This window comes from Podarcis gaigeae (assembly GCF_964106915.1).
Source record: "Podarcis gaigeae genome assembly, chromosome: 10".
NCBI classification, from domain to species: Eukaryota; Metazoa; Chordata; class Lepidosauria; order Squamata; family Lacertidae; genus Podarcis; species Podarcis gaigeae.
In genome coordinates this window covers 25,006,691-25,031,765 of record NC_139686.1, presented here as the reverse complement: position 1 = coordinate 25,031,765, position 25,075 = coordinate 25,006,691, and the positions used below count along the sequence as shown (strand labels likewise).

Below are 25,075 nucleotides of genomic sequence, written 5' to 3'. Positions count from 1 at the left end.
CCCCTTCTTCCCCAGAATTGAACTTCAAAATGTCCACATCTTCAAGATTAGGAAAACCAGTAATGGAGACTTCAAGAGCAGAAAAAAAAAGATTCCTTATTTGATAGAAATTCAAAGACAACACTGAAAGTGAACAGTGGTTAACAAGAGACAGAGAGTTACATTAGGGGTGGCATTTTAGACCATAAGCCTTCAAAGAACATTGCATATTCTGGCATTTCTAACATAATCCTTGTTCCAGAACCCATAACTAGAAGAAGAAGAAGAGGAGGAGTTTGGATTTGATATCCCGCTTTATCACTACCCGAAGGAGTCTCCAAGCGGCTAACATTCTCCTTTTCCCTTCCTCCCCCACAACAAACACTCTGTGAGGTGAGTGGGGCTGAGAGACTTCACAGAAGTGTGACTGGCCCAAGGTCACCCAGCAGCTGCATGTGGAGGAGCGGAGACGCGAACCCGGCTCCCCAGATTATGAGTCTACCACTCTTAACCACTACACCACACTGGCTCTCTAGGATTAAATTTCCTCTTTTCACCACAGATAGTATGACTGGGAGACAAAGGACTGTCTGCCTTAGGGAGTTTGGCCTCCCTTGTAAAGCACTTTACTACTTAAACTATGGCATTGCTTCTGTATTTCTGTAAATTATGTATTCTTTGTACATTGAGATCTTCTTTGGTGTCTCCCTAAAAGCAAGTGTTATCTAGATAGCAAAAATGTATGGGAAAGTGCAGACAATAAACTCTCCACAACACTCGAAATGCAGGATTTATGACTGGCATGTTCTTCTCCCTAGTGTGAGACAATCTCCCCTTTAAAAAAGAAGCCCCTGGTTAAAGGCTTCCTTTCGCCTGACATTCCACAGCAGCCTTTTTCACAAAACAGCAAAAGTTATTTCATCCTGGCAATTTATGACCAGACTGCACTTACAATTAATAAGGCCCCATCTGTATAATACATTTAAAACAGTGTCATGCCACTTTAAACAGTCATGGCTTCCTCAAAATAACCCTGGGAATTGTGGTTTGCTAAGGGTGTTGATATGACTGGCACTCCTGTCAAAGCCCTGGTCGACCTCTGGAACATCCAGATAGCTCAGGCTGTTGACACGATCACTCCTGAGTAGGAGGGATATGGGGTGGCATTTTCATGAGGATGACGTGTGGATGCTATGGGGGGAAATTTTATGCATGAGCAGAACTGAGTCTACAATAAACTGCCACATGGAAGACTTAATTCCCTGAGAGCCTGGAAAGCTTTTGCCAGTCAGAGTAGACAACACTGGAATAGGTCCTGAATGGGGTAACTGTGCCCCTGACGGAGCAGGTGCGCAGCCTGGGAGTCATTTTGGACTCACAGCTGTCCATGGAGGCACTGGTCAAATCTGTGTCCAGGGCAGCTGTTTACCTGCTCCATTTGGTATGCAGGCTGAGACAGTCCGCCTGCCTGCGGGCTGCCTCGCCAGAGTGGTGCATGCTCTGGTTATCTCCCGCTTGGACTACTGCAATGCGCTCTACGTGGGGCTACCTTTGAAGGTGACCCAGAAACTACAACTAATCCAGAATGTGGCAGCTAGACTGGTGACTGGGAGCGGCTGCCGAGACCACATAGCACCGGTCTTGAAAGACCTACATTGGCTCCCAGTACGTTTCCGAGCACAATTCAAAGTTTTGGTGCTGACCTTTAAAGCCCTAAACGGCCTCGGTCCAGTATATCTGAAGGAGCGTCTCCACCCCCATCGTTCTACCCGGACACTGAGGTCCAGCGCTGAGGGCCTTCTGGCGGTTCCCTCACTGCGAGAAGCTAAGTTACAGGGAACCAGGCAGAAGGCCGTCTTGGTAGTGGCGCCTGCCCTGTGGAACACCCTCTCACCAGAGAACAACAACTACCAGACTTTTAGAAGACATCTGAAGGCAGCCCTGTTTAGGGAAGCTTTTAATGTTTGATGTATTACAGTATTTTAATATTTTTTTGGAAGCTGCCCTGAGTGGCTGGGGAAGCCCAGCCAGAAGGGTGGGGTATAAATTATTATTATTATTATTATTATTATTATTATTATTATTATTATTATTGGCTTGGTTTAAGGCAGTTGCCTATAATGTGCAACACCTATTAGCTTCATACAGTGGCCCTACAGCTAAATCTCTTTAGGCTCCTGCCCTGTGTACGTGTTCATGATTCATTAACTGAAGCATTGCAGTCCATCAGATCATTTCAGAATCATCATGAGCACGATGGGAGTGAGCTGGTGGGGCAGGTGCCATCTTCAAAACAGAAAGGACAGCACAAGAGTTATGCAAAAATGCTTCAATAATTTAATACATTATATTCAGCCATGCAGAAACACTGAGTGGTGCTACACTGAAAGATCACCAGTATGAAGTTAACTGCGTTTGGAAACATTTAACGGGATGGTATATAAAAGGCAGAGTTTGGAATGAAATGTTGGGATGAAGTTTCACATAATGAAATGTTGCCATTAACAAGATTAATATACCAACTCTGATGCTGATTAGAACACGTCCAGATTTAAGAGGTGGGCAGAACTCGAGGTTTGATCGTCTCTATAAAGCTTTGCACTGTATATGGTCCATCAAGGACTGTGGCTGAACAGGTGCCATTTAGTTCAATGGGGCTTACATGGAAATTCATTGCAAGAAATGAGTAGCATTTGCCTTGCTGCAGCACTTGCAAGCTCCTTCCTGCCATTGCCTTCTGTTCATTTTTTAAAAAAATTAATTTACATGTATCATTATTATCTGTATGCAAAATGATAGACACAACACATGATTGTTTGGTAAAAGTAGAGGTTATTTTCAGCCACTAAATGAAAAAAGGTAGGCAGGCAAGTTAGCATCTCACTGAAATAAATGACAGTTCGTTAGTAGGTAGTAAGTAGGCTGGCAACTCATTGAATATATTTCTGGCAAAATAATTTTTCCTGAACAATTCCTACACTTCTAAAAATTGACATGTCAACAATCAGTGGCAGGTTAACAGTATAAAAGTCGGTTGTAATTAGAAATAGCTGACAATGCCTATTGGTACCTAACTCCTATTTCCCACAGCAGTAGCCTGCATATATTACTCAAATATATTACTCTGGAGTAAATCAATAGTTCATTTGCACTAACCTTAGCCTAGGAACACTTGTGTGAACAGCAGTAATAGTCTTGTTATATAAAAGCTATCAAAAGTAGCCAAATGAAAAAACAGACCTATTGTCATCTGTAGACTCTGTAGTACGGCCAAAGTGCTGGCGATCAACAGCGTCAGCTTTTTGTGCAGAAATACCCATCATATATCTGTTAGTTAACGCTGACCGGAGGACATCAAAAAGATCCATAAATCACAGTCCTATGCTTCAGTTCCAGTTTGAGCATCCAGCTTCTTGATCTGCCGTTGTAACTTTCACTGCCAAGAAGCTCTTGGTGGCTTCATGCTTCTGGCTTTGTAAATCTTCAGCCGAAAGGCAGCTCTGAATTCCGTTTCGAAGAATGGTCTACGCAGATAACTGATTGGGAGGGAAATGTCGCATGAGTAATAAGGACCATAATCCAGTGGGTGAAAGAACTTTCTATTGCAAGTGGGCCAGTTGTGATTGAAGCAGCAAGGCCCTGAAGATTCACATTTGATACAGTTAGAATGGTACCCTGGTTTTCGAACGTAATCCAATCCGGAAAACCGCTCAATTTCTGAAACGTTTGAAAACTGAGGCACAAAGGGCGGTCTACAGAAAACGGGGAGAAATAACGTGTACATGCAGCGGAAGCCATTCGACTTCCGAGGCATGTTAGAAAATAGAAGCATTTATGGGTGTTCGGCGTTCAAAAACCGAAACATTCAGCTTCCAGGACATTCGAAAACCGAGATACCACTGTATAGCCCTAACCTATTTCGTAGTTTATTTGTTTTATTTACATCATGCTTTTCCAGCCGGCAAACTCTGCTAGGAGAAAATTTGGCAACCCCCATTTGTCATGGTCATCCATATGTAAAACCAGGTACAAATTAAAGGAAGCAGATTGAAGACTCACAGTGGTGATGCAGGAAGCATGCATATACTGTACATGGAGCAATTACATTGAGGTCATAGGCATTCAAGAGCAGAGATGGGAAACCTCAGGCCCAGGCCCTTCAAGCATCTCTGTCCAGCCCTCAGGACTTTCCTCGGGCTACACACCTCACCAGCCCTACTCTGTGCTAGTCCACAAGTGTTTTTGCCTGGCTGGAATATGTCCTTGAACTGTGATTAATGGCTCCTGCTGACTTTGATGGAGAATGGATGCATATGTGTGTGTGTTTAGAAATCTCTGAATTTTGCATAGAACAAATGTGGATTACTGCACAAAGATAAAAGACACATCTAGTGTTTTGCTCACTCTTGCCTCTGGCCCCAGCCACTGTGCCCCCCCAAAGGTTGCTCATGTTGGAATGCAGCCCTCAGGCTGAAAGAGGTTCCTCACCCCCCCCTCCAGCATCTCAAATGGTGTTAAACTATGTTAGCGCAGCCCAACTTTTCAGAGAGTACTTTGACGTGGAACCCTTGTCATGTGGGGTGGGGGGAGTGAGGCCAAAATTTGATGCCCTCCCCCATCCCTCACACTGCTTTCTCAAAGCTGGTTAAGTAGGCACTGGCTTTGGGAAGGAGGTGTGAGGCTCTGGCAGGGTCCTAGAGCCCTCCTCCCTAAAGCTGGGAGAGCGTTAACTAGGCTTTGGGAAGGACCCTCTCAGATGCTACAGTGCTTGGTAGTCATTGAACAGAAGTGATCATCTAATACAGCCTTCACCAAACTGATCTAATACAATCTAAGCAGTGTACATAGCTGCCTTGTTTGTTTGTTTGTTTGTTTGTTTGTTTGTTTGTTGCTTATATACCAAATGGCTTCTAAGTGTTTAACAGTTTCAAACACCAAAACAACGATCTTAGCGCTATGATAAATTAGAGATGCTAGCACACTGGAAACACTAAAAGCACACACCTTTTTAAGAAGTACCTTGAGACGCCGTCTTTGACTGGGTGGGAATCTTGGTAGCCGCATCAGCTGGGAGGCCGACATAAACACCTCCATAGTTCCTTAATGGAATGGAAAAACACCGACATGAAACCCATAACTTAAACTGAGAGTATACCTAATACTAATAGTAGCAAAATTAAATACTTTAACGTTTGTATAGGTCTTTTCAAGTGTTGAAAGCATTTCACATGTGTTAGCTGGTTGCAATCGGTACAACAACCCAGTAGCCTAAGTTAGCATTATTACCATCCATCATGTAAGAGGGGGGAGACAGAGAGTGAAAGGGAGCAGCTTGCTTTAGGTGACCTTGCGTGTTCATTGCAGAGGTAAAATTCAATATGCTAGATCATGCAGCTTTTTTGGAGGAGATATGATAGCAGTCTTCAAGTATCTGAAGGGCTGCCACATGGAAGATGGAACAAGCTTGTTTTCTCCTGCTCTGGAGGGCAGGATCCAAACCAATGGATTCAAATTACAAGAAGATTCCAGCTAAACATTAGGAGGAACTTTCTGGTGGTAAGAGCTGTTTGAAAGTGGAAGAGACTCCCTCAGAAGGTGGTGGACTCTCCTTCATTGGAGGTTTTTAAGCAGAGGTTGGGTGGCCATCTGTCAAGGAATCCTTAGCTGAGGGTTGGACTAGCTCATATCTGGGGTCCTTTCCAGTTTCTACGATTCTATGATTCTAAGCAATCTGCTTGCTCCAGTCTCCATTTTGCCTGTTTGGGATCAACCCCTTGCTCAAGGTGATCCAGTACTGCATTCAAAATTAAATGAAATTAAAAATTAAATAACAATTTTACTTTTAAAAGACAACTGAAGGTGGCCCTTTTTAGGGAAGTTTTTAATGTCTGACACTGTATTGTTTTTAATATTCGGTTGGAAGCCACCCAGAGTGGCAGGGGAAACGCAGCCAGATGGGCGGGGTATAAATAAAAAATTATTATTATTATTATTATTATTATTATTATTATTATTATTATTATTATTATTAAAAATGGATCCCAACAATACAGATAAGACACAGTTCTTGAATGTTATACAGAATGGCAGAAGCAGCTCACTATTTAAGGCTCAGCCTCTTTATTCTCAGCCTCAACTCTCCCTCTCTCAAGAAAGTAGCTCAGTTTCTCCATCCACAGCAGACGTCAGCTCTCAAGGCATAGCAAGCCAGACTGTGCAGCTGGTCATAGAAAACGGACTGTGCCAATTCACTATTACCAATTGATGGTTCACTACTGCAGCCATCTTGTTTGCCTGATCAACATGCGGGGGGAGGCTCAGCTAATTGGGGGAAGGGCTCTAACCCTGTAGCCTCCCCTTTTAAGAGTCTCTTTGAATAACCTACAGCAGTTTTCCATCAAACATTCTGTTTAAAGAATGTGGCCTCTCACAGGCCTTTTATGCATCATTGTTTACTCTAAGAAAGGTCCTTAATTTGCTTCTGTGCTATGACTGTTTCCCAGCATCAGGGGGTAAAGCAGAGCTTGAGATGACGACAATATATTTGGGGGGGGGGGTGCAACTAAACCAAAATACAGTGGTTGGTTTGGGATAATAACCTAAAAACCATCCCTTTCCGTGTGTTCTTTCCTCATGAAATGGAAATCCATTTTGGATTGTACAACTTCACCCCAATCCACAGCAACATACCTCCTCTTGTCATCTTCTGACACTGACTCTTCTGTTCTGCAATGACATAAATGACAAAATAGATTGTCGAAACTCGGTTTTAGATTCCCTACCCAACCCTTTCTGTCGATAGCTAAACTTCTACAGTCAAACCTCGGTTCCTGAGCACCTCCATTATTGTACATTTCAGCTCCCAAATGCCGAAAACCCAGAAGTAAATGCTCCGGTTTTTGAACATTTCTCGAAACCTGAATGTGTGATGCAGGTTTTTTTGCTTGTGTGCAAGACGTTCTTCCAACCAATCGGAGGCTGCGCCTCTGTTGTCGAACGTTTCGGAAGTCGAATGGTCTTCCGGAATGGATTACGTTCAACAACCAAGGTTTGACTGTATTTGCCAATGACGCTTTCTCCTACTTCATTGAGCCTTCTGCTGACAAAAATAGGAAAAAGTCATAGCTGCCCCAAGCATTTCCCACAAGGCCCCTGATGCTGTATGACTCTGGACTGTTGTGGACGTTGAAACATAGTGAGGCTCTCAAACATCTGGTAGTCCTTGGGAGTGTTGCTCAGAGTGCAGCTGCAGCCGAGCAAGCCAAGGGGGCTTACCAACAGAGGAGGAGCTCACTAGAGGGCACTTTATGAGGGGGATGTCGCATATGCCTTGCCAAAAAAGAGGAACTGTAATCTCCTTCCAGCAACTCCTGCAGCTAAGAGGACGTCAAACATACTGCTCTGTTTTCCTTTGGACCACATCAGTGAGACTGAGAAGGGGGTCTTGTCGTCTGGGCAGCCCAGAACCTCCACACACTGCCCAGGACCTCCACACACTGCCCCAGAAATGATGACTATACAATGGTACCTCAGGTTACATACGCTTCAGGTTACATACGGTTCAGGTTACAGACTCTGCTAACCCAGAAATAGCACCTCAGGTTAAGAACTTTGCTTCAGGATAGGAACAGAAATCATGCGGCGGCAGCGGGAGGCCCCATTAGCTAAAGTGGTGCTTCAGATTAAGAACAGTTTCAGGTTAAGAACAGACCTCTGGAACGAATTAAGTACGTAATTCCAGAGGTACCACTGTAATTTAAATAGAAATGTAGTACTTTTCACTACAGTGGAGGTTATACTTTTGATGGGTAATTTCAGTGCCCCTGCCTTCCTTTCTCAGGCAGCCCTTCAAATAGAGGATTGCCCATGGTGATACAGGACACATGAACCCCACCATAACTTTGCCAGGGGCCTCAAGGCCTGCAGAGAAGCACTGAATGAAGGACAAAAAGGGGAGGTTTGTGAACATGAGTCCTTGGGGAACATTTCTGCATAGGTTCTCCTCTCCAGAGATAACTAATGTAGGAATTATTACTGTGGCGGTTTATATATTACAGCCAATCTCCAAACTTTGGGGAAGGTCGGTATTCACATGCGTCCGTCAACAATCCCAGTCAGATTTTGTGAATGTCTAAACACTCAAGAAATACCTTAGTGAATACTGATAGCTTGTGTGGGTTGGGGGTAATGGGAGCTGCTGTCCAAAACATCTGGCAGGGCTGATCTATTTGTTCCCAGCAGGAGGCAAAGCATTCCCATGAATTCCTAAACGCAAAGTTGAAAGCTCTCGGCTGTAAAGACTACTTTAACAAAATCACAACTCTGGTTGCTATGATGTGCGGCTATTGGAGCACCCTCACATCAGATGTCAAAGAGATAAATAACTATACAACTTTTAGAAGACATCTGAAGGCAGCATTGTAGGGGGAAGTTTTTAATGTTTGACATTTTATTATGCTTTTATATTTGTTGGAAGCTGCCCAGAGTGGCTGGGGTGGGGTACAAATAATAAAGTTATTGTTATTGTCATCACCACACACATTAATAATTACTACTACAATTTATTACCTGCCCTTCTCCCTAAGGTACGAGGGTGTGCTACAACAATTAAAACACAGTAATATTAAACACAATATTTTAAGAAGCTTAAAGCAAATTAAAATTACAAAAAACAAGTTGGCCGCTATTAACTTTCAAAGTTCCATTAGCTTACATGCAATATCCGTTTGCAACCTTTCTGGAAGCAGAACTGCCACTCACATTGCTATCTCTATCTGGGGAAAGACACCCCTCCTCAAAAGTTTATTACTGCCATTTCTGCTCACAGGCTATTTCTGGAATTTGAAAATTTTAGGGCAGGAGGAGGGGACTTCTGGCTCTCAAAATGTTGCTAAACTAAAATACCCATCACCCCTAACCACTGGACATGCTGGCTCTAGTTCAACCAGCCATCTGCTCTGGCTCCACTACCTGTTGGCATCTCTGCCTTCCACCCTGCTAGTCTCCACTGAGAAGGAAGGAGTTAACAATCAGGGCTTTTCTGTTTTCCCTCTAATATTTCAGGCTCTATTGTCTCTGGCAAGCTTTGAGGTCCCATCTACTTTATGAGGTCATTAAATATCCCTTGGTGCATTCCACAAATGTGCCTTTCTTTGATTCAGTCCAAAAATTCTTAGTCCAGAGCCCTTCAGAAATAGAAACAATTCAATGGTAGTGTTAAAGCTTCTTGTTTTTAGTTTCAAATACAGTCGTACTTTGGATTCTGAACACCTTGCAACTCAAACGTTATGGCTTCCAAACGCCACAAACCCAGAAGTGAGTGTTCCAGTTTGCAAATGTTCTTTGGAAGCCGAACGTCCGATGCGGATTCCGATTGAGTACAGAAAGCTTCTGCAGCCAATCGGAAGCCGCGCCTTGGTTGTCAAACATTTTTGGAAGTTTAATAATAATAATAATAATAATAATAATAATAATAATAATAATTTATTTATACCCCATCCATCTGACAGGTTTGCTCCGCTCTGGGTCTTCCAACATAATATAAACAAACAGCTAAACATCAAGCATTAATAATCTAGTATGCACAGCACAGCACAGAAAGAGAGCTATGCATACTGTACGCTGTACAAGGAATATTTTTGTACCACACAATAGTAAAGTTTGCTACCTGCATAGGTCATGCATGAAAAGCAACATTTTTATATATTTGCTTATGCTCCAGTATTTATGTTGCTTCTGAAAATCATGCAGTGGCAAAGAACTATGTGGGAGACAGCAGTACCACCCACAAGATCTCTAGCTTCTGTTGAGACCATATAACACCAGTCCTGAAAGACCTACATTGGCTCCCAGTACATTTCCAAGCACAATTCAAAGTGTTGATGCTGACCTTTAAAGCCCTAAACAGCCATGGTCCTGTAAACATGAAGGAGTATCTCTACCCAAATGGTTCAGCCCAGACACTGCAAGTTCAACACCAAGGACCTCCTGGCGGTTCCCTCACTGCAAGAGGTGAGGTTAGAGAGAACCAGGCAAAGGGCCTTCTCAGTAGTGGCACATGCCCTGTGGAACGCCTTCCCATCAGATGTCAAGGAGATAAATAACTATGCAACCTTCAGAAGACATCTAAAGGCACTCCTGTGCAGGGAGGTTTATAATGTTTAATGTTTTATTGTGTTTTCATGCTGGAAGCCATCCCAAGTGGTTAAGGCAACAGAATGAGATGAGTGGGGTACTAAATCAATCAATCAATCAATCATCTATTAAAGCACTTTAAAATTAAGTCTTATATTAAAGTACTTACATATGCAATAGACAGAAGTTAATCATGTCCATTGATTTCAACAGGTCTATTCTAAGTAAGGCCAACATAGGATACAACTCAATACATTCAAACCCCCCAAAGTTGCAAATCTGAATGATCTCGTCCAAATCTATAAGGTTGTCAGCTACCATGATGCTTAAATGTAAGCGTATTTGTAAGTAAGTTGATGGGCCTGGAAAGCTATTATTGACACAATTTCTTTAATGCATTTTTTAAAATGGTGTTGATGCTTTGTTTCTTCAAAAGAAAAAAGAAAAGAGGCTCTGTACCTTTAACACAACAGGTAGAATTCAACAGGTGCAGGCCATCTTCCCTTCACTGCATTTCCACATCAGCAAAGGCTTCACCTACTGTTGTGCAGCTATGGAAAGCTCCCGTCTACAAAAAGGTGGCAAACTAGTATTTTATACATCTACATACTTCATCGTTCCTTCCTGCCTGGTGACTGACTCTTAGAAAAAGCTCCTAGAATTATGGATCTAGGACACTCATTACTGCTATAATTAGCTACCCGGGACTTGTGGTTTTATTGCAGTCCAGCTGCTCCTCCTTAACCACCCCACTGCTTTCATCATCCACTTAACATCTGCTCTATTAATTAAGGAGCCCCAAGAGAAAGCACAGCAGGCAGAGAGGGAATTTCAGCAGGAGTTGTTTATGCACTTGGCACCTGAACATTTCACGGTGGTGTAGAAAATGAGATTTCAACAGGTGTTTCTGGACTTGCGAGCCACTGAAATTCCCTTATGTGGACAACTGTGAAAGGCGCAAGGATCCCTTCTGCTTTCTCACTTGGCCACCCACACGGAGAATAATTTCCAGGTTCCGAAGTGGTTGCGTCTGCGGTGATATGAGGTGATGAAAATGATACAGCCAGTGCGGTGTAGGGTGTCAAACTGGGAGGGTTCAAATTCCCTCCCCCCTCAGCTATGAAACTCGCTGAGTGACCTTGGGCCTGCCACTCACTCTCAGCCTAACCTACCTCGCAAAGTCGTTGTGGGGATGAAACAAGGGAGGCGTGAAAAATACATGCCACTTTAAGCTCTTTGCAGAAAAAAATGGGACATAAATGCAGCAAACAAACAAATAATCCTGAATCAACAGCTAGGACTACTGAGGTCCAGGCAGCAGGCAGGCGAAAGCAGAACCACAGCCCAATGCAATGTGATTTCCTTTGCAAGCACACTATTCATGCCCATCAAGACAGAAAAGCCTTTCAAACAGATACTAACAAATTTGCTTCGGTGATTTAATGCTAGCGTTAATAAAATAAGGCAAGCTGGGTTTTTCTTCAGGTGCAGAAAAAACAGAAGGCAGGTTCATTCAACACACCTTCCACATGCTGAAATAATTGTGGTGGGGACACACACTGAGGCTAACCCCAACTCCACAACTGATGCATGCCACAGTTGCAACCTACTACCCTCTCTTTGTTTGGTCAGTGCAGGAAGGGGGCCAGTCATGTCCGCCTTACGGAGTGCATCATGGTGAGCCTGTGTGGGGAGGGGTCCTGTGGACCTTCAAGCATGGACAACTTTTTCACCAGCTATCATATCCCCATCTGCCCAGAGACTTCAAGATTTCTTGAATTCAATGGAGCCTGCTCCCAAGTAAGAAGGTTACAACGGAAGCTTTACTTAAAACCTGCCAACCCTGGTTAGAAGCTATCATGAGATGGTTACTGGCTCTGGTAATCATTTGATAACTCAAAATATTTTATAGACAATGCAAAAGATATATACTTACACATCTATTGCTGTTCCTGCAGTATCTAGAATGGAAAGAGCAAAATGAAGGTTGGGTGTAGAAATTTGGTGTCACTTGTTCAATCCGTCATTTATTTGTATGCCACTTTTCCAAAGGTTAAACCATGTGCAAAGCGGCTTACAACACATAAAAAATTACATAACTACAAACGTAACAAGACTAGTCATAAATCATAAACAAAACATCAAAAAGTACACAACCAAATTGGGGGGGGGGGGGAATCCACATAAATCATGAAGAGACCACTAATGAACAGAGATGCACCCCTTAAATTTCCACTTCCATCATTTCTAAGATATTGGTGTCAGGCGTGCTAAAGAGCTGGGTGACAGCAGGGCTGTTAAACTGGTGCCAACAATAGCAGGCCCTAACCCAAAGGTGAATCTCCAAGCTTATTCCACTAAGACGTACTGTATCTTTCTTAGCCACTGCATTTAAAGATCAGGTTGATTATCATAGTGACATTGATCCCCTCCCAGGATTGAACTTGGAACCATTTTAAATATTGTAACATTTTTATTGCCAATTAGTTAGAAAACATCTCTTATTAATACACCCTCCGAAAGGCAGGCATATAAAAAAAAATATGAAGAAGCCAAAAAAAAGCAGAATGGAAGGCAACAACAAACACCACACTTTATTCCCCATCATATCAGCAGCTCCCTGTTCATGACTCACTCAGCCACTAAATGCACAGAAGGCAGGAATCAATTAAGGATGACCTCCTTCTTCCTCCCCTGTTATGAAAGGCTGTTTTATTGCTGCTGAAATGTCATTCAATGAAGCCTGCAGGGAAGCAGCCCACAGACAGCTTCTGCTGCAGTCCTAACCCTGTTCACTTGACAGTAAGCTCCACTGACTTCAGTAGGGCTTACTTCTGAGTAGACGTGGGTAGAATGGTGCTGCTAGACATTGGACACTTTTAAAAAAAAATGTTAAACCTTAAATTTAAGGCTTAACGTGAACTTGAATGTTTTGGAAGCAATCTATCTATCTATCATCTATCTATCATTTAATTTGTTTATCACCCTTCATCTGTAGATCTCTGGGTGGTTCACAACATAAAATTATGGTATTAAAAAATGCAAAATACATAATAAAAATAAGAAAAAAAACCAAAACCAATAACCTTCCCCATCTCACAACACATTTAAAAGGGCATCAGATGTCAATCATCCAAAGGCCTGTTTGAAGAGAAATGTCTTCGTTTGGCACCTAAAGGTGTATAATGAAGGTGCCAGGCAAGCCTCCCTGTGGAGCGCATTCCACACAAATGGGGAGCCACTGCAGAAAAGGCCCATTCTCGTGTTCTCACCGTGCAGACCTCTCGTGGGGGAGACACATGAAGAAGGGCCTCAGATGATGAATGCAGAGTCTGGGTCAGTTTATATGGGAAGAGGCAGTCCTTGAGGTATTGTGGTCCTGAGCCATTTAAGGCTTTACAGTGCTACCTGAAGGTACATATGCTTCAGGATACATACGCTTCAGGTTACAGACTCCGCTAACCCAGAAATAACCCAGGTTAAGAACTTTGCTTCAGGATAAGAACAGAAATCGTGCTTCAGTGACGCGGCGGCAGCAGGAGGCCCCATTAGCTAAAGTGGTGCTTCAGGTTAAGAACAATTTCAGGTTAAGAACGGACCTCTAGAACGAATTAAGTACTTAACCCGAGGTACCACTGTATAGGTCAAAACCAGCACTTTGAACTGGGCCCAGAAACTAATTGGTAGCCAGTGCAGTCAGACCAGGATTGGTGTAATATGCTCAAACCGTCTTGCCCCAGTGAGTAACCCGGTCACCAAATTCTGCACCAGCTGAAATTTATGAACCTTCTTCAGAGGCAGCCCTATGTATGTGTTCCAGCCTGGTGCCTTCCAGATAATTTTAGACTACAACTCCCATCAGCCCCAGTCAAAATGGCCAATGGTGAGGGATGATGGGAGAAGCAGTTCAAAATATCTGGAGCGCACAAAGTTGAGGGAAGTGGGTATATTCTATGCATGGGGATTCCCTGAAGACTGGAAAGTAGTCACCAATTTATAAAAAGAAATCCAGGGTGGATAATGAAAATTACAGGCCAGCTAGCTTCACATCTCTTCTGGGAAAAGTGGTGGAAAATATTCTTAAAAAGAAGCATCCTAAGAAGTGCAAGCCTTGCTGAAGCAGAGACAGCATGTCTGAGTTCTTTGAGAGCATAAACAACAATAGAGATAGGTGATCCGATTACCACAGTATACTTGGAAGTTTCAAAAAACTATTGACAAGGCACCTCGGCAAAGACTCCTGCGTAAGCTTAGCAGACATGGAATAAGAGGAGAGGTCCTCTTATGGATTAGGACATTGGTTAAGTAGCAGGAAGCAGGCAGTAAGGACAAATGGACAGTTCTCCAGATGGGGAGATGTAGAAAGTGGAGTAGAGGGTCATTTTGGGATCTGTATCGGGACCTGTGCTTTTTAACTTGTTTGTAAACTATGTAGAGCTAGGAGTGAACAACCAAGTTTGCTGATGATACTAAATTGTTTGAGTTGCGTTTTGTTGTTTTTTTAAAAAAACAGATTAGATAGACAAAGAGTCTGACCTGGACTATGACAAGTCCTGCATTAGCTCCATTGAAATGAATCAGCCTTGTGCAGGGTGAGCTGCCCGTGGATTGTTGGTAGCTATTCTAAAGAGACAAAAAAAAAAAAAATCCACTCTAAAGTGGAATTAACCAGAGATTTGTCCCACACTGCTCATTAAAGTGTTCCTACTTTGAGTTGAAACGAATTCAGCAGCTAAGCGGCATCAGATTTAAAATATATCAGAGGTAAACAGAAAAAAATATATTAAATAAATTAGGAGAAGAGAGTAAGAGCAGGTCAAATCCAAACAGTGGAAAACCCCAGATAACCAGCACTGAGTTCATCTTGCAAGAACTTAGGTTTGAATTTGTGTCCTGGGCTTGGGTTACTTAGATGACAAAAAGATACAATGGGACCCCCTTGCATTCCATGCACAGAAGCTGACTGAACTAGCAGGTCAAATTTACTCCAGCATTGTCAATGGGGCAGCATTTCCTGCTACACCAGAGGGCAATAGGTTAGCTGAGGGATAGGAGGGGCGTGCTGCAGGGCACGCACAGCTTTGTGTGCCAACTTCTAGCTGCCACTTTCCACCCACACTGAACCCCCCACCTGAAGCAGCTCTATCACCCTTCCAAATGTTAGGGCTGGTCCTGGAAAGCAAAGGGAGACAAATCTGCCCCCCTTGGTCAGTTTCCTCATCCTGACTGGCATCAGATGCTAGAAACGACAGCTTCATTGTACAGAAGAAGTGGACAGGGGAGAAATAAGAAGAGGAGGAGGCAATATAAGGGGTCGGTCACCATTTTCTTGTAGTCTAGGGCCTTTGGACTGCCCATCTTACATCACCATCACACCCCCTCCATGAAAGGCACACACCACACAGGTAGCGCATTACCAAAACAGGACAAAAAGTTCACAGATTTGCCTAAGATTTCCACATGCTAATTTATATGTATTGATGCAGAGTTAGAAATAATTACTATAACTTACAGAGAAATGCAATACATGTCAAAACAGCAAGGAAAACCAAGTGACCTGTGTCCCTGCATTGATGGGCAAACCCAAGGTCTCTGCACTCCCTCAATATAGCCGTTTATCTCTGAACCAGACAGCCCTTTAAAGAGAGGCCTGTCCTATGGAGAAATAGGACACACAGCCATTCTAACAAACATGCAGACAGAGACTCTGGGCGGTTCAGATAAAGCTTGGTCAGCTTAAATCGAAGTGACTAATTGCACAGGAAAATAGTGAATGATTTTCCATGCTTCCGACACCAGATTATATCTTAGTTTGGAGTATATGAGTCAGCTCTAGGTTTCATCAGCTCGCAGGAAACTATCAGCTCTAAGAACAATTTCTAGCAATTTCTTGATTAATTGGCACACTCCTGAGCAAGAAACAGGCACATCCCATGTTGTCCGAATCATTTCCAAATTAAAACTGAGTTCAAAAGTTGAGAAGCGCCTTCCCCCTCGCTCCTAATGAATCCTTATCAGTAGGGATTTCTGTGTCCAGTGGTTTGCCAGGAGATAGGCCAAGTTTTTCAACAAATAACTGCCTCACCTCCAGCCAGGACAAAGCAAACGGTATCTGCAATTTAAAATGAACTTTGTTTGCTGAGCTATGGGACCTTGTGTACCAACACCAACATTCTAGTACATTTTTAGCCTGAGGGCCACATCCCCCTTTGGGCAACTTTCTAGGGGCCGCATGTCAGTAATGGGTGAAAACAGAGGCCAATGTGGACAGAGCAACAAATGTAAATTCTACCATAGTGCAGTAGGCAACTTACTGCACACAAAGCCCTGTCTATCCTCCAGCCAACAAATGATATTCTAGCCAGGTGAAAAAACACTCCTAGAGATAAAAGAAGAGTGAGAATAGAGACCTGCTGATCAGCTGGGATAGGGAGTCCTACAAGACCAGGGTAGACAACCTGGCGCCCTCTAGTTATTACTGGAGTGCAGTTCCCATTATCCCTGATCATTGCCCATGCTTCCTGGGGCTGATGGCAGCTGAAGTCCTGAAACATCTAAAAGACATAGCATTGGCTACCCCGCCCAAGCCTTTTCAAAAATGGTTCCCATGAAAAATGTGAGCTCTGCAACTTCCACTGCCTTGCTTGACTGCAACCTAAATAGCTGCTTCACTGTTAACCGTGCCATGCTGGCTGAGTCTGATGGGAGTTGTAGTCCAGAACATCTGGAGGGCACCAGGCTGGGGAAGTTTGTACCAACTGGAGTAGCTGCTAGCTGCTTCTCTGCATCATGATTCACCGTTCTGCCCCTGTCTTCTTCGACTCTGCCTCCTTTGGTCCACTCCATCCCATCGCTCCTGGTACAGCAGAATCTCCTGCCTTCTTAGGAGGCATCTCTCAATGACTCATGCAGAAAGGTGGGAGACAGGCTGTTCTGGAGAAAGGTTGCAATTCTTGCTCTTACATGCTCTGCTTGAAGCATCAAGCTGGAGACTTACTCCCAAGCTATCTACACCCAAGGCTTGCCAGCCAGCCGTTTGTCCCTCGTTGTGTGTGACTCTTGGGACCCAGCACTTCCGAATTTGCCACTACACTACTGTATGTGGGATCTGGGAAGAGTTATTCAGTAGCGATGAGCTCTGCATATGCCCCTATGTTCCAGAACTAAAGCCTGTCATTAAAAACAGGTTCTGAAGCACAACTCAGCTCAAAATAAGCCCGATGCGCCTCATATTTTGTAATGACAACAACTGCCAACCTCCTCCTGGTCCTTGCATCACCCATGAGTTTCACTCTTCTCATTTCTTGCCTTCAATCCCTTCTCTTTAAATGCTGCAAGCCGAATGAAGTCTCCAGTAAGTATATGCAGATGTAGTCAACTTGCATAATTTAGAATTTTAAATTTCTATTTAATATGTTTTTTGGGGGGGTGTTATGATTTTCCATGTGAATTGTTATTTATTTGCTCCACATACCTGCAGACCATCTCTTAGCCTGACCCAGTGTCACAAGGTTGTTGTGTTGATGAAATGGGGATGGCGGAAACCATGTACACCCCTCTTGAGATCCTTGGAAGGTAAATGTGATATACAAATGTAATCAATGTAATAAATATAAATAAAATAAATAAATAATGGGACATTCTTATGACCTGTGCTTTTTTTCTGGGGGAACGCAGCGGTACGCATACCCCTAAACATTTTTAAATGAAAAAAAGCACTTATTATGACACTTGAAACCAAAGGGCCTGTTGGTGGAATTTAGTTTTGTTTCAATTAGTTTATTCGTTATAGTGGTTCTTGTTTATTTACAAGGCGAGGTAAGCATAACAGGGTAATGCAATTGTATTGGCATACTTTATTCGATAGATAACTTCCTCTGCTTAGGTTTTCAGGAATAAATAAATACATAATGCAATTTTTCTTGGAACTAAAAGGGTTTCTTATTGTGCCAGCATGTAACCTTCAGCTCAGAGTGTAAACACCCAATTCCCTCCCCTGTCTGTGTGTCCTCCTAATCTTCAAGGTTCAGTTTGCTTTTTCTAGCAGAAGACCAAGGCTAAAAGTTGGGATATTGCTCAGAGCTTTAGTGGGGATGGAAGCATAATAGTTTATCCCTTGATCCATGAAAATCGATAACGCTTTGCAGCACAATTTTACCTAGAGTACCTGCAGGAGCTATTATTACACTTACTAAGCAGATGCTTTAAATTGCAGAGAGTTCTTTCCTAAGCAAAATTCATGATGACATCAGGCAGGCGAGCACTCACAGAAAGAGCTAATCATCTGCCTTTAACAGCACTTTATCTGCAAAAATCAGCAGGTGGAGCTTTATACCTCTATGAAGATAACCATTATCACTTGCTAATGTTTAGAGCTCAAGCTGCATTCTAGGAAGATACATGAGCCAGCAAAGAAAAAAAGGGGGGGGAGTGGCAATCCTTAAGAAGCTTGTTTTAAAAAGGATTGATGTGATCATGAGTAGGAAAGCCCTTTATTTTAATCCCTCTTCTAAGGTCACATTCACACCATACATTTAAAGCACTATGATGCCACTTTAAGAGCAGCCATGGCTTCCCCCAAATAATTCTGGAAGCTGTTTTTTGTTAAGGGTGCTGAGAGTTGTTAAGAGGCCCCTATCATAGAATTGGAAGGGATCCTGAGTATCATCTAGTCCAACCTTCTACAGTGCAGGAATATGCAGCTGTCTAGGATTGAACCTTCAACCTTACTAACAATTCCCAAACAATACAGTTAAATTACCATATGCAATTTTATGCAAACCTTTGTCCTCTTTTCTCGTGTGTGGGGTGGGCAATACAGAGATGGCCACCATGAAGAAGGAATCGGTGGGTGGGTTTAACGAAGTTTTGCCCAGAGTAGAGACATTGAAATTAACAAGCATGATTCTGTTACAACCATTACTGTCAAGAGGTCCACTCTGTGTAAAACTCAGTTGAATACCACACACTGTGTCGGCTCCAACATGTTCCATCCATTGCCAGAGAATTGCACTGAGTTGCACCACTGTTTGTTTACAGTACCAAAAGCAGAAAGCTCCAAAGCAGAGTCAGATGCAAACATCTCTGCTTTCCTACCAAATCCTGCAGAAGAAAGCAGGAGCTGGAAGAGGAATAGCTTCATCTCGTCAGGTCCCTAGGAACGGGGATTTCAGCCCTCCTCTTTGTCTTTCTCCTTCTATCAAATAGAAAGGAGGGGAATGACAAGGAATTTCAAACTCTCCAGCATGATCTCAACCATTAACCTTGTATATGGGCACATGGTGCTCTGTATGTGGGCAGCATATCTAAAGCAGCTGAAAAATTACAAGTGACAGCCACAGATGAGTCTGGTCAAACTTATCATACATGGCCATCTCTTAAGCCTTTGTCCTATGTAGCTTCCTATAATATTCCAGTTTAAGCAATCAGAATGATTACCTTCTGGAGAATTTGCACCATTCATCACATTTAAAATAAAATGCATAAGCTGATTTTTAAGCAGGGGTAGCCAACTTCTTTTTCCCAGGGAGTCAACTTATTCTATAAGTTAAATGAACTGACTTTCATCAAAGAACTGGGCATTCATCAAAGAATGACTCCATCTCTAGAAATACAACTTTCAGTGATATGGACCACAAGCATTCAGGCAGAGGGTGGGACATTACACATGAAGGATCTAAGCAGAAGTGAAATAGGAAAGTGTGGGAAATCTCTATTTTTTTACAGCTTGAAAAGAAATGTTTCTTTAGGAAACTTGGGCAAACTTTTAACATACCTCAATTAAAATTTTGTAAGCCTGCCAGGGGATAAGGCTAATTTGCTTCAGGGGTCAGATCTGGCTTTCAGGCCACTAGTAAAGGTACCCCTGACTGTTGGGTCCAGTCGTGGCAGACTCTGGGGTTGTGGCGCTCATCTCGCTTTATTGGCCAAGGGAGCCGGCGTACAGCTTCTGGGTCATGTGGCCAGCATGACTAAACCACTTCTGGCGAACCAGATCAGCGCACGGAAACGCCGTTTACCTTCCCGCCGGAGCGGTACATATTTATCTACTTGCACTTCGACATGCTTTCGAACTGCTAGGTGGGCAGGAGCAGGGACCGAGCAACGGGAGCTCACCCTGTCGTGGGGATTTGAATCGCCGACCTTCTGATCAGCAAGCCCTAGGCTCAGGGGTTTAGACCACAGTGCCACCCGCGTCCTTGTTCTTCAGGCCACTAGCTGGTTAAATATGATTGTGGGAGAGAAAGGCGGGGGGGGGCCTAGCAAATTACATGAGAATTTCAATATGTTCTCCATTGCACCACTAATTTAACAGTGGTTTACTTTGTCTGATATATACATAAACCAGCTGAGATTTAATAAACAAATCACTGTTGCAAAAATCACCACCCTCTTGTATTTGGGCCAGATGAGAATTTTCAATCTTGCTGCTAACTGTTAGCTAATTAGTGCAAATTGTATAACATGTTTGCAAATGCAAACCTACAAGCTTCGCGAGCATTTTCCTAAGGCTAATAATGCTTTATGTTCCCTGGAACTGTGGCTCATTTAACAGCCAATGTTTAATTTACCTAAGTATTTTTTTATATATATAAAAAATCTCTATTTAACATCAATGAACTGCAAGTTTATATTTGCAAAAAGTACTTCCATCTGCTTCAGTCACTCTTCTAATGGGGTCAGAGTCCATGTTATAATGGTCCTCCTTGCCCTCTCTCCAAATGAGGATCATAATGCCAACTCAGCCAAGTAGATGATGATCTGAGTCACATTGTTCCATCAACAATGTACCATCCAGGTCATTGTAGGGGAGACACTTATCAAAACTCAGGTGCTTACACTCCAGCCTGTCCTTCATAGGATCAATTGACCCAGAACCAGAGTTTGAGGCATCTAAGATCTCGATTGGGACATGGAGGTGTTTGGCTCAGCTAGCCTCAGAAGTATTTGGGCTTGCATTAGGACAGGATTTTGTCTGAAAGTGAAATTGAGCTTCCTTCTTTCCCTCCCCCTTTACTTCCCTCCAGCTCTGGACAACCCTCTTTACAAAGCTGAAGTATATCACTTCAAGATGAAAATATGAAAAAAGATCATGCCAATGGGGCTCACCACCACTTTACTCCTTCCCATAGTTGCCCTGTTGGAAGGGGAAGGTCATATGACTTTTGCAAAATGCCTCTCAAATGGCACACTTCCCCAGTCCCACCATGCCCATTGCACTTCATGCATCTCAGGATGTAGACTTTGAATCACTATGCCATAGCAAGTCCTAGGGTTGTGCACTAGCTCTGGCCAAATCCCAAACCAACTTGGGATGATTCAAGTCAGCGCGGTGTGCATGCAGCCACAGCAGGTTGCCCTGGATTGCTCTTGATCTACCTGGATCCAGGTTGGATCAGCTCTGGATTACCTGGGGTCAGATTGGGGCTGCTACAAAGTATCAGATCAGGCCCTGAATCATACAGCCCTAGCAAATTTGTTAAGTCATAAAAGATGCCACAAGACTCTTTGCTGGAGATAAGACTTGCACCATTTGATCCTTCAAGAGGCACAACTCCATGCCTCTTCTCAAGAAAGGATTTGAAATGAAAAGCGCTGCCATGAAATTGTTGTGGATTTACTCTGAACAAGCAATTTTGAATGGGATGGCAAGTAGAGAAATATGGAATTACAAACCGCCCCCCAGCACCAGTTAGTTTTAATTTCAGTTTTAGTTTTTATTTACCACAAAGCCTGAGCTACCTGATATCACAAAATGAGCCCACTTTCAGGTGAAAGTGGTAGCTTGCTGTAGCATGAATCTTAGGCATCTGGTGCAAATACCTTTTGAAAAACAAACCAATTTTAATACTTTTTCCACTGAGGATATGGAAAAATATTTGCTTAGACAGCAACAAGCGATATGCAGTCTAAGCAAGAGAGAACTCTCAGAATTTCTTCTCACATATTTTCAATAGACAAAATCATTTTCTTTTGGATAAAGGAAGTTGAGTATATATGGCAGGCATGAACACTAAAGAAGCGTAATTCTAAATATGCTTTCCTGCAGGAGTACCCAGGAATCTCCACCTTTGCTCATGAGAATATAGTCATTCAGTGCAAGCCTATGCATAATTACTTGAAAGTAAACCCTACTGTATGAATAGGACTAGAGCATTCGTGTTTCCAAGGCTACAATTCTATGCATGGGAGTCAGCACCATTGGGTCTACGTCTGAGTATACACACTTGTCAGCTCCATGGTCAATGCTGGCTGGGGCAATGGAAGTTGGACCCCAAAACATCTAGAGGACATCAGGTTGGGAAAAGCTGACCCAGACCAGTGGCCTTCTACCAGTCTGTGTGCTGAGAGCAGTAACTTCAAATAAGTTCACTCATAACCCTGCAACATTACATTTCTTGGATGCACCTCAAACTGTTGAGGAATGCAAAGCAAAACCCTTCTTATAAGAACAGCTTTCTTTTAATGTTTATGTTCCAGGACTATCTTACAGTGGCAGAAGTTACTGGGAACTCGTGCTTAGGATGTGCATTGCTATCCACTGGAAAACATCGCATATCCAAGAAGCTAAGGGCTAGAGACTATCAACGGCACATCGCAACTTCCCCAGGAGCACAGTCCTAAATGTGTCTACACAAAAGTTAAGCTCCATTGAGTTCAATGTGGCAGACTCCTAAGAAATGTGTGCAGGATTGCAGCCTTAGTGTTACAACACTGAAAGTGCATTTAGGATAGGAGCTAGTTCCACAGACCTCAGTGGAACTTCAATGCTAGCAAACATCCATAACATTGGACAGCTGCAAGCATTTGCAAAGCAATGGAAATAATCATAATAATGTAATGAAAGTAGTAATGATGTAATTGCACCTGGATGCATTGTTTTTTGGGACCACTAAGAAGCGGCATGAGCTAAGAAAACAAGAAGAACATACATTTAAAGATGATTGGAAAACATTGAATATATGGGAAATAATTGTGTACAGCTGAAAATGATGGCAGGGTTAAGATAACAAGTTTTGATGGATGCAATAATGGAATACTGAATGGTATAGTTTTTGTAAAATATGCAGGGATTTATGATATGTAAAATGAACCACAGAAAGAGAAGAAGGGAAGTCATTGATATATTAGGGATGCAAAATGAGTATCTTAAATTGTAAAACAGAAAACTTAATGAAAATTATATGCAGAGAAGAAGCGGTATGAGCATCTGTCTCCAAAGGCTAAGAAACAATACGCTAATCTTAGGGTCTGTAGAACAGCATAACTTTCTGCATTCATGTGGTGCTTCCTGGACTGATTATAGGGCTGCATAGATGCAAAATGCTCTACAGCCATGAAACATAAAAGAAGCTTGTTACTGGTAATCCAGCAAGCTGCAACGGGATGACAACTCTTGGAAACCACTCCAAGTGACACTGGGCTGCAAAAACGTCTGAGGGGTGAATGCTGGTCACATTTTTGTCAAATGTTGACGCAGAAAAAAACTTTCCCATGATTTAACATCCACGGATTTAAAGCAGAACCATTCACAGATAGAAAACCCGAAGAATCATCATCAGAGAGGCAAGGATGTGGTGCCAAACAAATGCATGAATGCAAAGTCAATTGTTCCCGCCCTGAGTTATGTGCATTTTAAGTGGATGAAAAGAAAAGGCCTTTTGTATTATTGGGGGGAGGGGGGAGAGGACAAATCCTTTCAGTAAGGGAATATCAGCCGCCAAGTACAAAAAAGAGCTTGAAATAAAGGATAAGTCATGCTGAAAGGTCAGCTGCAGAGAGCGACCATAAGTCTTTCCAGCCAGCCTCTTTGCACTCCTAACATTATTCACACGCCTAGTAGACACGCAGCAGTCCAGCCCTGCACTTGTCGGCCAAGAGATATGATCCCACACACCAAAAAATCAGGCTACGTCGCTTTGCAGGACACCTTTTCTTTGCCTGCTTTTGCAAAGCAGCTTCAGGAATGGCATTCCATTGTATGTCCCCCTTTTCCTTCCCAGCTTCAGCTGTTTCCAGTGAGGGAGTGGGTGGGAGGAACCTCACACATTTTTTGTTCATTTCCGTCAATTAATAATAATAATAAGTAGTAGCAGTAGTAGTAGTAGTAGTAGTAGTAGTAGTAGTGGCGGTAGAGGCAGGCAGGAGTGAATTGCGCCTGCACGCCCCTATCAAGCATTGCATCCCTTGCCTGAGAGCAGCGCTGCTTGAGCGTGGCATGAAGTTTCTCGCCACTTCTAGAAGTGTGCGGCTGCCTCTCCTCGACGCCTGCCGGACACACAGTCACACAAAGGGAATCTTCCTTTTCTTCTAGAACAGACCGTGCCTTCTCCTCTGCCTCCTCGCTGCTCTGTCCTTTCCCAGACACCTTCCTCTTGTAACAACTCAGCCCTCTTTCCCTTGCTGCCCTCCAGCCCCCTCCAGGCTCCTTCCCTGCAAGACCCTTCGGGGCATCCTCCCTGGCGCTGCTGCCAAGCCCCCACCTCCAGCCCCACCAGCCTCTCGCTTTGCCCCTCACCTCTGCTGCCGGCGCTGGTGGCGGTGGAGTTGCCGCAGCCCATCTCCCTGCAGCGCTGGGGGCTCTCTGGAGTGAGCGGGGGTCGCGCAGCCGAGAGCCAAGCCTCTGCCTCCCTCCGTCTCGCCGCTCCGCCTCCGGAAAGGATGCCGCCTCCCAGGGCGCCCTTGTTGCTGCCAGCGGACTAGAAGCAGGAGGAGGACCGAAAGCAACGCCGAGGGGACCCGCCTCCTCCTCCTCCTCCTCCTTCGTCGCCCGGGCAACAGCGGCAGCCAATCACGGCCACCTGCATCTCCAGCGGCCGCCTCCTATTGGCCTGAGTGGAGGCGAGCGGTGTTTCGAACGGAGAAGGGATGAGGATGGTGAGCATCACCTCAAGGCTGTGCGTGAGCATCCGAAGAATTGCACAGAATCATAGAATTGTAGAGTTGGAAGGAACCCCAAGGG

General features: G+C 43.6%; 1 protein-coding gene across 2 annotated transcripts; it reads right to left on the bottom strand.

Moving 5' to 3' along the window:
• Positions 1 to 2,293: 2,293 nt before the first annotated feature.
• Positions 2,294 to 24,842, bottom strand: LOC310826280 (overexpressed in colon carcinoma 1 protein). Of its 2 annotated transcripts, none has more exons than XM_083701073.1 (5): positions 24,632 to 24,842; positions 12,050 to 12,074; positions 6,670 to 6,705; positions 4,999 to 5,078; positions 2,294 to 3,515 (listed from the first exon to the last, which is right to left on the bottom strand). In XM_083701073.1, exons 1-5 carry the CDS (start codon positions 24,672 to 24,674, stop codon positions 3,463 to 3,465), a joined length of 237 nt encoding a protein of 78 aa, XP_083557199.1. In that variant the 5' UTR covers positions 24,675 to 24,842; the 3' UTR covers positions 2,294 to 3,462. The 2 variants fall into 2 exon arrangements, 1 of the variants encoding a protein (XP_083557199.1); XR_014555674.1 differs by lacking the exon at positions 2,294 to 3,515 and adding an exon at positions 10,573 to 10,681 and having other exon boundaries at positions 4,984 to 5,078.
• Between the last annotated feature and the right edge of the window lie 233 nt (positions 24,843 to 25,075).